Source organism: Rhincodon typus, chromosome 31 (genome assembly GCF_021869965.1).
Source record: "Rhincodon typus isolate 14 chromosome 31, sRhiTyp1.1, whole genome shotgun sequence".
NCBI classification, from domain to species: Eukaryota; Metazoa; Chordata; class Chondrichthyes; order Orectolobiformes; family Rhincodontidae; genus Rhincodon; species Rhincodon typus.
In genome coordinates, this window is record NC_063362.1 from 17,511,047 (window position 1) to 17,524,652 (window position 13,606).

General features: G+C 42.0%; 1 protein-coding gene across 2 annotated transcripts in view; it reads right to left on the reverse strand.

Annotated features, from left to right (window-relative positions):
- LOC109924488 (segment polarity protein dishevelled homolog DVL-1) overlaps positions 1 to 13,606 on the reverse strand; it is a 103,710-nt gene that overhangs the window by 26,881 nt on the left and 63,223 nt on the right. For both annotated transcript variants that reach the window (XM_048615151.1, XM_048615149.1), the window contains exon 5: positions 720 to 852. In XM_048615151.1, the coding sequence (XP_048471108.1) occupies positions 720 to 852 (133 nt within the window). The remainder of the gene's footprint in view (positions 1 to 719; positions 853 to 13,606) is intronic.

A 13,606-nucleotide genomic window follows, 5' to 3' on the forward strand; every position in this document is an offset into this window, starting at 1 on the left:
AGGTGATGATTGTTAACGTACATACAGAAACTGACATATCTGAAAATGATACTGCCAATGGGGAGCAGGTACATGAAGAAGACCAGGGATTGTTGGGAGATCCTGGAGGTTATATAAGAAACATGGAATAAACTTTGGTAAGAGGATACAATCAGCGAGAAGAGTTACGAGTGGTTTCAGACTGCAACACAATCAAGGACAAATGATAGGCAAGGATATGTGAACAAGTCAATGATTCCAGCAAGGTCATGGATGAATAATCTATCAATGGTTACAGTCATGTTCAAGGAGGTTATTGAAGTAACCAGAGTAACCTCACTGTCTGCAATAAAACAAATACTTCTTGTCACAAAATAACACTGCGTCTGCAATTGAATTTCTGTACGATACAAAAAGGTTGATCTGTAAAACCAGAGGCCAATAACAAATCTAACTGGAGACAACATGACATGGGGCACAGCATCCCAGATATGAATAGAAGTAATCACCTTCATTCTGTCCTCATCAGAATGGCAAGGCTGTCAGGCGATAGATCATCCAGTTTCCTCCCCAAAAATTGCATAACCTTTCATTCCAATGTACAATGCATCACCTTTGTCCTAACTATAATAAATACATCATCTGTCCTCTTATGTGTATGATGCATTGCTGTATAGCTGATGTATGATAACATATTTTGTTTGTTCTACTACATGTACCTGCATCACCTTTGCTCCTACCTGCTAGTGTTGTCATCATCTGAGTCAATGAAGCTGCTCGAGTCCAGCTCGCTGCTCATCACTGTGGAAGCACTCTCATAGCCACCTGCATTCCGATGCCGATCTGTTTTAGTGTGTCCATTTACTCGTGGAACTGTGGGACAAGTGCCATAATGTTAGAAGAATTATAATTCATGATTTATTTCCACTTATTCTAAGAGAGATTCAAGTGTTTCAGTGAAATAACATCCAAAAAGTCCAACAAAAGGAGTAGACTCCTAATCAGTATTGAGTACATTACCCATTGCCGCCTATTGACTAAATGAGTTCATCAGAGATGCTCAAAAGCCTTAGAAATGTTGCACCCTTTGTGACGATAGTCTGGCTTTAACAGTTGTATTTTGTCTTGTTTTTTTTTAAATAAAGAAGATTGAGACAGAGGCAACAAGCAGTCTGCTCCAAAGCCAATAAAGTAAACAGCTTGTGAGGCCTTAGGTTCTTCTTTAAAGTTGGAACAATAGAAGCAGCCTGAAGGAGTGGGGGCGGGGGGTGGTGGTGGTCAAACTCCCAAAGAACCAGGATTTTTTTTAGTTTTTGCCTTCAGTCGCAATTGCTGGGATCTTGAAGCTGGATGTGGAAGCTCTGATTCCTCTCTTTGTTACAGCTAAAAGCTGGGGCTCTCTTCCTGCTCCTAGAATTGCATATGAGATGATCTATTTTTCTGAATTTGGCTTTGCCAAGGGTGTGTTTTTGAGATGTTACTATATTGGAACATGAAACAGTTAACATTAATAGTTAATATATATTATCTTATTAAGCATTTCAATAGTTACAGTTAAGCCAATTCTTTTGTCTTTTTATTTTTTATCTGTATTTTAATTATAGTCAATGAATAAAGTGTGTCTTATTTCAAGCCTGGTAGTTTGATCAATCAAATTGCATCCAGAATACAACACCTTAGACTTACTTGTAAAATAAGAGGAAGTTACAACCTAGACTACCTTCTTAATATATTTTGAGGGTGTTTAGTCTGGTTCATAATACCCTTACACAAAAAAGGATGCTTACATTAAATAGTATTATACAGTCTATATATCTACATATATCCTTTCTACACACATCATGAATACAAAAGTCCATACAACATTTATGCTCCTCATAAGCCTCTTCTCATGCTTTTTCTTCTAACTTTGCTCAACACATCCTTCTAATACATTCTCCCTCATTAATCCTAGATTCCCCACACATGCATGTATGCTATTAACTAGAACCAATCCCTTGCGGAATATGCTGCCTGACAGTGTGATACAGGTAGGTATAACCAAGTAATTCAGGATGCCATTGGATTATTAAGATAGGAGAATGGCATTGGTGAATTGCTCATTTGGAGAGCTGACACAGAAATGACAGCCTTAACGGTTTTTTTCTGTGATTCCGAGTTCAACATTTGAATAATTCTTTAGGCAAAGAAATTTTCCTTGAATTCCCTATTAAGATGATCTTATAGGGATGGTTCCTAAATCTGATCATACCTGCAAGTGCAAACATCATCTGTGCACCTATCAAACACTCTCATAATCTTGAAGGCCTCTCTCGTCACACCTCAGACTCCTCCTTTCTAGAAAAAAATGCAACTGCTCACATTCATTTCTATTTGTCTATATAGCAGTTCGCATGCTGTTGTATCTTCCAAAGACTGACAAAAGCTCAAGAAGCGCCATTTCAGATAGTTATAAAGGTTCAAGTGCACTCTGAATAAATGTTTGAGCAGTGAGAGGGAGAATGGGAACAGGGATAAGAAAAGCAGCAAAGAAAGAGAGAAGGAGAGTAATTGGGAAGGTGTACTGAAGAGCAGCATCATAGGGAGAAGTAATGTGTCAGCAACAAACACCTCAGATCCTTCCTCTCTTTTTAACCAGGATTTCTGCTCACAGTTGTCACTTAACATCTGGTGTCAACATTTCCCATTGTGATGGTCACATGCTCTGCCCTATTACACTATGAGTGCCAGCAGACTCTCACACTGGCTGGACTGTTTTGGGACCTGGTCTCAAAAACTGCTGGAAGCACGAACACATACTTTGCTGCAAAAGGACCCAATATTGTATTGGAAAGGACGGAGAATGAGGTCCCAAAAATCTCTTGTACTCATTAGAAGGGGGAGGCTTTTGTGAATGAAGACCTGGGAAATTTGGGACTTGGGACACTTTCTCAAAACAACTTGATGAAATTTTAGAAAGCATAACAGTTTGGTTTTCTTATCTTTCTAATGCCAGCACTTAGGCAAGGAATGAAAGGCTTTTTGATTCTTTGGCAATCATTTTCACTCTTGTTGGATTTTGCTTTTGCAAACCGTGTGACAGAAGGCTGCTGAGAAACTGTACAAATTTCCTGTGTTACCAATTCTGTCAGTGCTGCTAGGCTCAGTATTTCACCAGGCAGGGCAGAACCACTAAAGAGCATCATGTCATCCCTGGCACCAGTTATCATGTAGAGTGTACACATACCAGAACGTAACACCCTCACAGGCATCACTCCAGGTATACCTAGGCATGAATCCATCAGTTCGTGTGTGCAAAGGGACTGTTAAGATGATTGCATGAGAACATAAATCGCTGATCACATTTCTGCCTCATGATACTCGAAAAACAATAATCTATCACACTATGTTTCCAGACTGAGAAAGGTTATTCATTTAGCCTGTTGATGCCAGCGATCATGCTCCACATCAACCTCCTCCTACCTCTCTACGTCTAACCCAATCAGCATATCCTTCTGTTTCTTCCTCCATCATGTGTTTATTTAGATTTCCTTTGAATGCAAAATGCTATTTGTCTGTACTCCCTGTGATAGCATGTTCCATATTCGCATTAGCCTACTGCAGATTCAGAGCAAAATCGCCAGTGGGACAGATATGGAGCAAAATAATGACTCAATATTAATATCAAAAAAAGCTGTCTCCTTAACATAGAACTAACCTGTCAATCCTGCTAAGACCTGAGCGGTTATTTTTTCATCAACAGAGCAAATATTCTTAAGTGTCCCACTGTCTGCCCACTCCAATTTAGACAGGTGGCAAGAATAAACCCCAGTGGCTATGACTGAACGGCTCTCTGTAGCCACTCCTGCTGCAACTCGCACTGATTCCTCATATAAAATATTTATGACTGTGCTGCCACCTAATTAAAACTGACCAGTGACGACTGCACTGCAATTTCCTTTCTTTATGAAATACTTGAATATCGAACATATAAAAGGGCTCCAGTGTGCATTGTGTACTGATGCTAGAGTGAAGCATTGGTAAATTCAGTTTTCTCAGCTCCCTGGTAACTTTGTAGTGGAGACTGACAGGTCACAAAGTATTAGGCTCCATATCCACTTTGAGTGGAACAAATTGGTTCCACACAGAGTGATAGTCGGGGTAATAATTGACCTCAGCACCAGGTGGTTAGGGAGGAGAGAGAAATAAGGCAGGAACAGTACATTTGAAGATAGTACATGATTCAGTTATGATCACTTAATAGTCTGCTAGTACTTCACTACATTGACAGGCATGTGTGAAGTTGACACGGATGGTAAAGCAGGTGAAGCCTGTGAAGTTGTACTCAGTAAGTCAGTGTCTGTTAGACAGGAGACCAGAGCAGGGAGTGGAACAGAAAATGCAAGACAGCTTGCAGAAACCAGGTGACTTAGTGACAAGGAGGGAGGCTTGGTTACATTAATTTCAGATTTGGATGGGGTAAAATAAGATTGATGGTAATAGGATTAAAGTGATGAGAGTGGGGCAAGGCTGGGATGAAGCCAGACTGAGGGAAGAGTAGAGGTAGGGAGTTAAGCTAAGTGTGCAGATCAGGGAGAAGTTGGAAATGTCATCTTGTGAGGTATTTCATAATTTTCATTTTTAGACATTGGACAGACGAAAATTGTTCAAATCTAAATACAGCTTTGTTTGTTTTGCAATAACTGAACAATAAAGGAATACAACCAGGACAGCAATGGGCCAATCCATCCTCCCTTGTGCCAGTTGATCCTGCCAATAGCTGGCTCATTCTTGTACGCTTTGGACAGGATCCTCCCTAGAGTGTGTCATGGTTGACACCATATCTTTCTTTAGCCATTTTATACCTACACTGGTAAACCCGGGGCGGCAGCTCAGGAAAGCATTGCACTGGCTGCAGTGGTTTCAATAGGGAGCGGCCAGATTGGAGGCCTCGATTCAGTTGAGATGAGCATTGTGTGGACTCCAGTCTCTGCCTGTTTCTTCCAAAGCACTGCCAGAACCTAGACGTAACCATCGCTGGTATCACAACACGTCCTTGTACCAAGCATACGAGGGAGCTACAGTCCGTCTCCTGTTCCAAGTGTGGCTTAATCCCTGAAGGGATAGGTCATCTGTAATCCCCTACGCACAATACAGAAATATTTTACTGGTACAGAAGGCAAAACAGATCCACGGCAGCTCCAAGACTACTTCAGGGGAAAGTGGTAAATCCGCTGTTCCTTCCAAAGATTCTGTTGGGCATCATTTGCCACGCCGTAGCTGTATGCTAGCCCTTGAATGGTGACAGCCACAATCTGTGAGAAAGTTACATCATTATTTCCAATCTCTGCCACTACAATTCACCTTAACTACATCCCTGAATTGGAACTTGTCCCTCTTACGCAAAGACATGCTCACTGATTGGGGTGTATTTGAGAGCAGCAACCTTAGCTGATTTACCCTTGTCTAATCCAGGGACACGGAGATCAATTGTAGCATCAATGGATTCCTCTAGCTGAGGTAATAGGACTGTTGGAATGACAGCTGGAACCTTGCTGGTCTGTGTGACACAGTGTCTTACTATGTGATGAGATAATGAATCCAGCCATTGGGATGCAGTTCGAACAGCAGATGTTGCACAATGCCAGGAAAGCTACCTAACATACAATATCAAACTATCCACAAGAATGAAACTGAAAACAATTTAGGATTTGGGTCAGATGGAGGTCAACCCTACATCAACAGCAAACTTGAAATCAGCCAAGTAATGGGGGCTGAAGATGTAAAGGAAATGATAGGCCCTGATACCTTCTCCTGATAACTGGCGCTCACAGATATGGAGGAGGCATGCAAATCACACTGTGCCATTGCATGAGAGCATCCAGTTTGCTGTTAAAACCCAAATTCTGGGGGATAGAACATATTTCTCTTCAGAACAAAGAATTACTGAGTTTTATCATCACAGAAGTTTTGTTTTACATACTTGCAGCTAACCCATTTAACATTACTTTAAGTTATCCTGCATTACTACAGATAGATAACAATGGTGGTACAGGTAATAGTGAGTGGTGAGATTCCAGGTAAATAGGGAGTTGGCGATTATCCAATAAATATGCAAATATGTGGTAACCCTACTTCTTTGTTGTATGAAATATGATTCAGTATTGCATTCTGCTCAGTATCTGTGATCATTCAGTGATTTCCTCCTGCTTTCCCCTCTGATTTTTGTTTTAAAAGGGACTGTTTGTAAAAGCTACATTATCAAAATAAATTAACACATTGCTTCAGTGGCAGGATATGATAGTGGCCAATCTTGAAGTTCTTAGACATCCACTTGATGTATCGTCAGCCAGAGGCAATGGCTGGCACAGCAGCAGAGTGCCAGAGTTAGTCAGAACCTCATTGAAGAATTTTAAATTTTGAACCTAGTAATTCACTTTAAATAATTGTCCCACATCAACAGCCGGATGCAGATAATTTACTCTTAACGTACTCAACTGAATCCCAGGAACAGCAGTGATATGGTGAATCAATAAACAACGACAGCTTAACTGCTTAAGTTCTGCTTAAGTTATGCCTGAAAAATCACAAATTTTGGGAGCAATGGATCTGTTTAATGAGACATCAAGTTTACATATCGCCATATGGCCATAAAGGCTAGCTGGGCACAGCCTGGCAACAAAATACCCACTGATGAGTACACTTCAATAGTTAATCAATATTAATACAGAAAATCTGAGTTGGAACAGTGATTGAAACAGCCTAGACTACTCTACATTCTCTATCATGTACATTATAAATTACTTACTGTAAAGAAGCAGAGCAACTTCCCAGAGATGAAAGCGAGAGGTAAGCATGCTAATTTTACACAAACAGTCCACAGAACCGGCTGTGCCTGCACAGCTTATGTACCTGTAATACAATGAAAATATTCCACGGACAGAGATCTTCTGTTCCTCAGGCAGTGAGGGGTAGTCGCAACAGTCGATGAGAATCCAATAGCAAGAGCACATGCAAATTATTCCCCCCTCCCCTCTCTGCCTGGCTTTCTCTCTCTCTCTCTCTCTCTCTCTCTCTCTCTGCCCTCTGCCCCCCGCCCCCCACCCCCCACCACTCCTGTGGACCGTCAATGCCTGCCTCAGGCACCTTATTATTATGGAGGACTGAATAAGCGCCAACCAAAAGTAAAGCACCATTTTGTATCAACAGGTACTGTTCTGCCCAGCTTTGGAATTAACCCCCTCCCTGCCACAGCCTAATTTTTGTTTATGCCAAGGTCACATTCCAATTCATGGTGTTTTGATTTCAAAATTTGACTTCTTTATTGCTCAACTTTTTTCTACTTCTTTCCTGAAGTGCTGACTTTCACAGGGAAATCAGTTTACTTGGTTCAGATTCCCTCCTTTCCTGATGGAGCTGACTCTCATCAATAGTGCACTTTTCTGTGTGAGGCCAGAAGGTGAGAACAGGCAGACTATTCAAATATCAAGCCATCATACTGAAGTTTGGTCCTCTCCTTAACCAATCCCTGCATCAATACATTTTGCTGCATAAAATCACCAATGAGCAGATGAAATCCAGAGTGATTTTCTCCTCTGTCACACAAGGGTGAGGAGGCTAACTGTAGGAGTAGGAGTCCCAGCTTCAATTATCCAATTCAGTACAGACGAGGAACTAAACCTGGGACTTTTCTGAGGAAAGGTCACCAGACCCGAAATATTAACTCTGATTTTATTTTTCACAGATACTGCCAGACCTGCTGAGCTTCCAGCAGCTTGTTTTTGTTCCTGGGACCTACCTGCTCTGTACTGCTCAGAATACACATTTGGGTTTTTAATGTCAACCCAAGAACACAGATAGAGCCTCTGTTTAATACTTTATCCAAAATAAGGCACCTCTGACTCCCTTAAATACTCCCCGCTGTGACAGTGCAACGTTTGTGTAATACTGTCTTTCTCAACTGAGTTGGCATTGTGAATACCTGCATGCATATTAAAGAGACCAGGCCATTCCTGGATTATCACATCACTCAAGAAGAGGGCAGCGCATGGCACTGCTTTGATTAATTTTAGAGAGCAGCCCTTCCTCAGCCTGGTTGCAGCTCACCAGATGCATCATTCCAGGCTAAATTGCTTCATATTTCTTAGTGTAATCAGTGTTTAGAAAAGTAGTTGGTTGCAATCAGCAAGCTGAAACATTCACATGCTCCACTGCTGTCACCATTTGCAGTCATGTGCACCATCTATAAGATACACTGCAGCAAAACTGCTAGGACTGCACCTTTCAAACCCATAACTCCTAACATTTAGAAGAACAAAGGTATCTGGCACAAAAATGATCACTATCACCTCCAGGGTCCCTTCCATTCACAAGCTAGCCTGACTTGAAAAAGCATTGCTATTTCTTCACTGTTGCTGGATGAATATCTTGGAACTCCCTCCCTCATAGCAATGCAGGTGTGCCTCACCACAAGGACCACAGCATTTCCAGCTGGCAGCTCACCACCATTTGTTGATGGCAATAATTGCTGGCATTGCTGGTGATACCCACATTCCTTGAAAGATGAAAGATGAATTGCATAAACTGCTCTTGATAAAGGAACAGTACCTTTAATTAATCTCCCATCCAGACATTGCTTCACCTTAAATACACGAGTTCCTTGATTTCAGTTTCTGCCTCTTTTCCTTGGTTTTATAGAATTTCTTTCAGCGTTTTAAATATTTAATGCTAAAATACCTCCTGTTACATTCCTCACACGAAAAAAGAATCTGAAGCGTGAACACCTCCCTTCAAATCCATGTGGATAAAATGACATTCTGCATAGTTTCAGTTCGTAAATCTGATTTACATTAACAGCTCTCAAGAATCCAATTTTAACGTACACATTAATTTGCATCAAATCTCATTGACATGCTGAACATTTGGGACTTGAAGTTAATCTTGGGTACCAAATTTAATGGAAAAGAAAAACTCGGTGAGTGTAAAACAGGCAGCTGATTTTCCCCTCCATCAATTTCCCACCATCCATTCTGCGCCACTTTCTCATCAATTCCCAGCCCAGCACCAGATTTCTGCAAGCCCTTACAGCACTGCTTAATTACAGGACTTCGTACTTCTCAGCATATTTACTACAAACAAAAGTTCTTTGATTGACAGATTAACCAACTCCCATCAATATCTCCCCACACGAACCCAATAAAAAGAAAAGTTGAAAGTAAAATGCTTTCATTAAGGGCACTGAATGTGGTCTCGAGCTGAGTATGTGTCTGTATGCATATGTGAGACAGAAAGTACTTCCTCAGATGCCAAAGAATTGCTAGTGTTTGATCACTGCTGATGGACACAGATTAACCCTTGTGTGTGACCTTCAAACTCTCCCATTATATATATACATCACAGAACTGTGACAGGAGATTTCTGAAAGTATAACTATTCAAAATATCAAAAGGTACAAATAACTTACATCAATACAGTGCCTTTAATGTAATAGAAAATCACCCTGTACTTCACAGAAATATTATAGAACAGAATATATTGTATTGAGGCACAAAAGGAGATGTTAGGTCAGATGACCAGAAGCTTGGTCATAGAGATTAGTTGAAGGAGTGTCTTAAAGCAGGACAACAATAGAGAGGTAGAGAAAGGTAGGGAGAGTATTTCAGCCCTCAGCACCCAGCACTCCAGCACTGAAGGCAATGTTGGGAGTATTTAAAGTCAGGGATGATCCAGTGGTAAGAATTAGAGCAGTACAGCTATCTCAGAAGGTTGCGAGGCTGCAGGAGATTACAGGGATACAGAAGATGAGGCCATAGAGATCTAAAAACAAGAATAAGAGTTTTAAAATCAAGATGCTATTTGAACAGGAGCCAACGTAGACTGGTAAGCAGAGGTGATGGGTGAACACAACATGATGCAAGACAAGACAAAAGCAGCAGGGTTTTGAATGATCTTAAGTTTATGCAGGGAGATAAGCAGAGAGTACATTGAAATAGTTATCTGGAGGTGACAAAAATATGAATAAGAGCTTCTGCAGGAGATAAGCTGATACAAGTGTGAAGTTGGTGCACAATACAGAGGGAGAAATAAGAGGTTATAGTTATGGCACAATATGTGAATGAAAACTCATCTTGCATCATATATCACACTAAGGTTGCAAACAGACTGGCTAAATCACAGACTGGTGCCAGAAAAGGAGGCAGAGTCAGTAAATTGGGATTGGAGCAGAGACCAACAACAATGGGTTCAAGTCTTCCCAATATTTAATTTGAATGCCTTTTTATCTGATACTGGATACGAGATGAGTAGTCCGTTAATTTAGTAACAGTACAGGAACTGAAAAAGATGGTGTTGTGATAGAGCTGGGTGTCATCTGTGACAATAACAATGTTATTTATAACCAAGACAGTAGCACGTACATGAAAAAATAGATAGGGGTCAAGGATGGATCTTCTAGGTGTTACCAGATGTAACAGTGCAGCAGCAAGACAGAAGTCATTACAAGTCATACTCCGGCTATGGTTAAATAGATGAAAGTGGAACAAAATGAGAGCAGTCCCACTCAATCAAATATCAGTGCACGGTCTTTGGAGGAGCATGTTGTGGTCAACTTTGTCAAAGCCTGCTGATAGATTGAGAAGAGGGGCCTTTGTCACAGTCACATAGGGTGTCATTTTCCACATGATAACCACAAAACTGATAATCACATAACTGGATAATAACTAGTATGAAATTGTATATGATTAGCAATGGATAATAATTGGTGTTAACTGGTGATGCATTAGCATAATAATAAGCTACAGGCTTTAATTTAATAACGAATATTAAACAGATCAATATTTAAATCACCCTAACTAACCATAGGATACTGGAAATCTGAAACAAAACAGAGAGTGCTGCAGAAACTCAGCTCGTCTGGCAGCATTTACAGCGAGAATAACAGGTCCCGATTTGGATAACATTAACTTGATAATAACTAGCACAGTAAAATTAACACACAGGGGGATTTGTTTTGCACTGAAATCATGGGAACCATATGATTTCAATAAAGCCAACAAGTTACACACATTATTTAACAGCACCTCCTCCTGTCACACTTGTCTTTTGACAGTAACTGCATCAGTGAGTAAGGACCATGCATGCAGTAGTAGCAAATAAAATGAAATGTAAGGCACTATATCTAAATGAATAAAGCATATGCGAGAAGATTTCATCTGTTTCGCAGGCTCATATGAAAAATAGTGCCAGAGAAGGAACTCCAGGAACTAGGAAAAATAAGAGGTGATGCAGAGTCTCATTCAGGACACACTGACCATGGCTGAAAAATTAAGGATTGAGATTTAAGTTGATGAAGGAAATGATTGTTAAACTGTAAGGCAGGGATTTGCCCCTCCTTCTAACTGCTGCAGGATCGATTTGGCTGAAATGAGGGCTCAAATCTAGTCTTTCCTACCAGAGGGAACCGAGAGACTGTTGTGTGCTCTGCTTCACGGAGTCTTGGCCCATCCTCTGCCATTCCCGACTGCACCCTACAAGTCGACGGATTCTCCATACACCGCATGGACCACATAGCGTCCACTGATAAGGCAAAGGGTGGTGGGGTATGCTTCCTGAACAACACTTCCCGGTGCTCGGATGTAGTGACCCTGGCAAGACACCGCTCCCCGGATCTAGAGTACCTTACAGTAAAATGCTATCCCTACTACCTACCACGAGAGTTCACCTCTGCCATTCTGACAGCAGTCTACATACAATGCCATGCGGATGTGAAGAATGCCCTAGACATGATTTACACCACCACAAACACTCTGGAGACAAAATTCTCTGATGCCCTATTCATTGCGGCTGGCGACTTCAACCAAGCCGACCTCCAGATGGTGCTGCCAAAGTAGCACCAACACATCTGCTGCCCCACCAAAGGATCGAACATTCAGGGTCACTGCCACACAACCAAGTAAGATGCCTACTGCTCCATCCCCTGCCCACACTTCAGAAAATCAGATCACAGCGCTGTGTTCCTCCTCCCAGCTTACAAGCAGAAGCTGAAACTGGAGAATCCTTCACAAAAGGAAGTACAGTGCTGGTCCAAGGCTGTGGAAGACCGTCTCGGAGACTGCTTGGAATCGGTGGACTGGTCCGTGTTCAAGTGCTCAGCGGCAAACCTCGATGAGTATGCTACCACCATCATGGACTTTGTTAACAAATGTGTGGAGGACTGAGTACCAAAGAAGTCAATCCGAGTGTTTCCCAACTGTAAACTTTGGATGAACCAGGAAATCCCTACTGAAGACCAGATGTGCAGCATTCAAGTCAGATGACCCAGAGCAATACAAGAAATCCAGGCACGTGACCTCTGCAAAGCCAAGAGGCAGTACCGGATCAAGCTAGAGGCTCAAAACTGCCGAACAGACTCCCGCCGCCTATGGTGAGGCCTAAACCACATTACGGGATTCAAATGAAGTAGAGCAAGATACTGGACAAAAGGCACATTCCTCCCTCACGCACTCAATGCTTTCCATGCTCAGTTTGAGCAAACTGCCAACTGCGCAGTGATGCCTGCCCTGACAGCCCAGACATACCTGTTCCTCCGTCACTGCTCCAAATGTCAGACCGGTCTTCCTGGGAGTCAACCCAAGGAAAGCGATGGGCCCGGGCGGTGTCCCCGGCCAAACATCCAGATCCTGTGCGGACCAACTGGTGGAGGTCTTCACCAACATCTTCGACCTCTCCCTCCTACAAGCTGAAGTCCCCACCTGTTTCAAGAAGGCCACCGTCATCCCCGTACCTAAGAAAGCACATGCAACGTGCCTTAATGACTAACGCCCAGTGGCTCTGACTTCAATAATCATGAAGTGCTTCAAGAGGCTGGTCATGGCCCACATCAACTCCAGTCTCCCAACCTGCCTCGATCCTCTACAATTTGCCAACCGATGTAACAGGTCCACAGAGGATGCCATATCCCTAGCCCTGCACTATCCCTGGAACATCTGGATGACAAAGACACCTACGTCAGACTCCTGCTCATCAATTTCAGCTCTGCCTTCAACACCATTATCCTGTCCAGACTGATCTCAAAACTCTGTGACCTTGATCTTGGCTCTGCCCTCTGCAAATGGATCCTCAGCTTTCTGACCCACAGGCCACAATCAGTGAGGGTAGGTAACTGCACCTCTTCCACAATAATACTTGATACTGGAGCCCCTCCAGGATGCGTCCTCAGCATAAGCACGTCCTTTTACAATGATTTCCCATAATTAAACATTGCACTAAATTCCTGCCAACAACTTCTCAGTTCCGTGGTATATTGTCCTTCACAGTAGAACATCCTTTCCAACCTGTGAACGGGTGTGCACTGCTTAGTCTTTTGCCCAACAGTTGAAGGAGTAAACACTCAAGTCAGTGTATCCTACTAACTTGGATAGTTCTGGGATCAATTCTGGTTTTATACCTGATCTCAGCCAAATGTTCTTGCCTCTGTTAGGGTGCTCTTTACAAACCAAGTCATTATGCAAGCTTTTTTGTTAATTGCCCAAATAATTTATGTAGTCTGATGTCAAATTTTGTCTTATTTGTTTTTGCAAATTACTTTGGAATATTTTCTTATATTAAACAGACCAAATAAATGCAAGTCAACAAGGTGCAGGGCTGGATG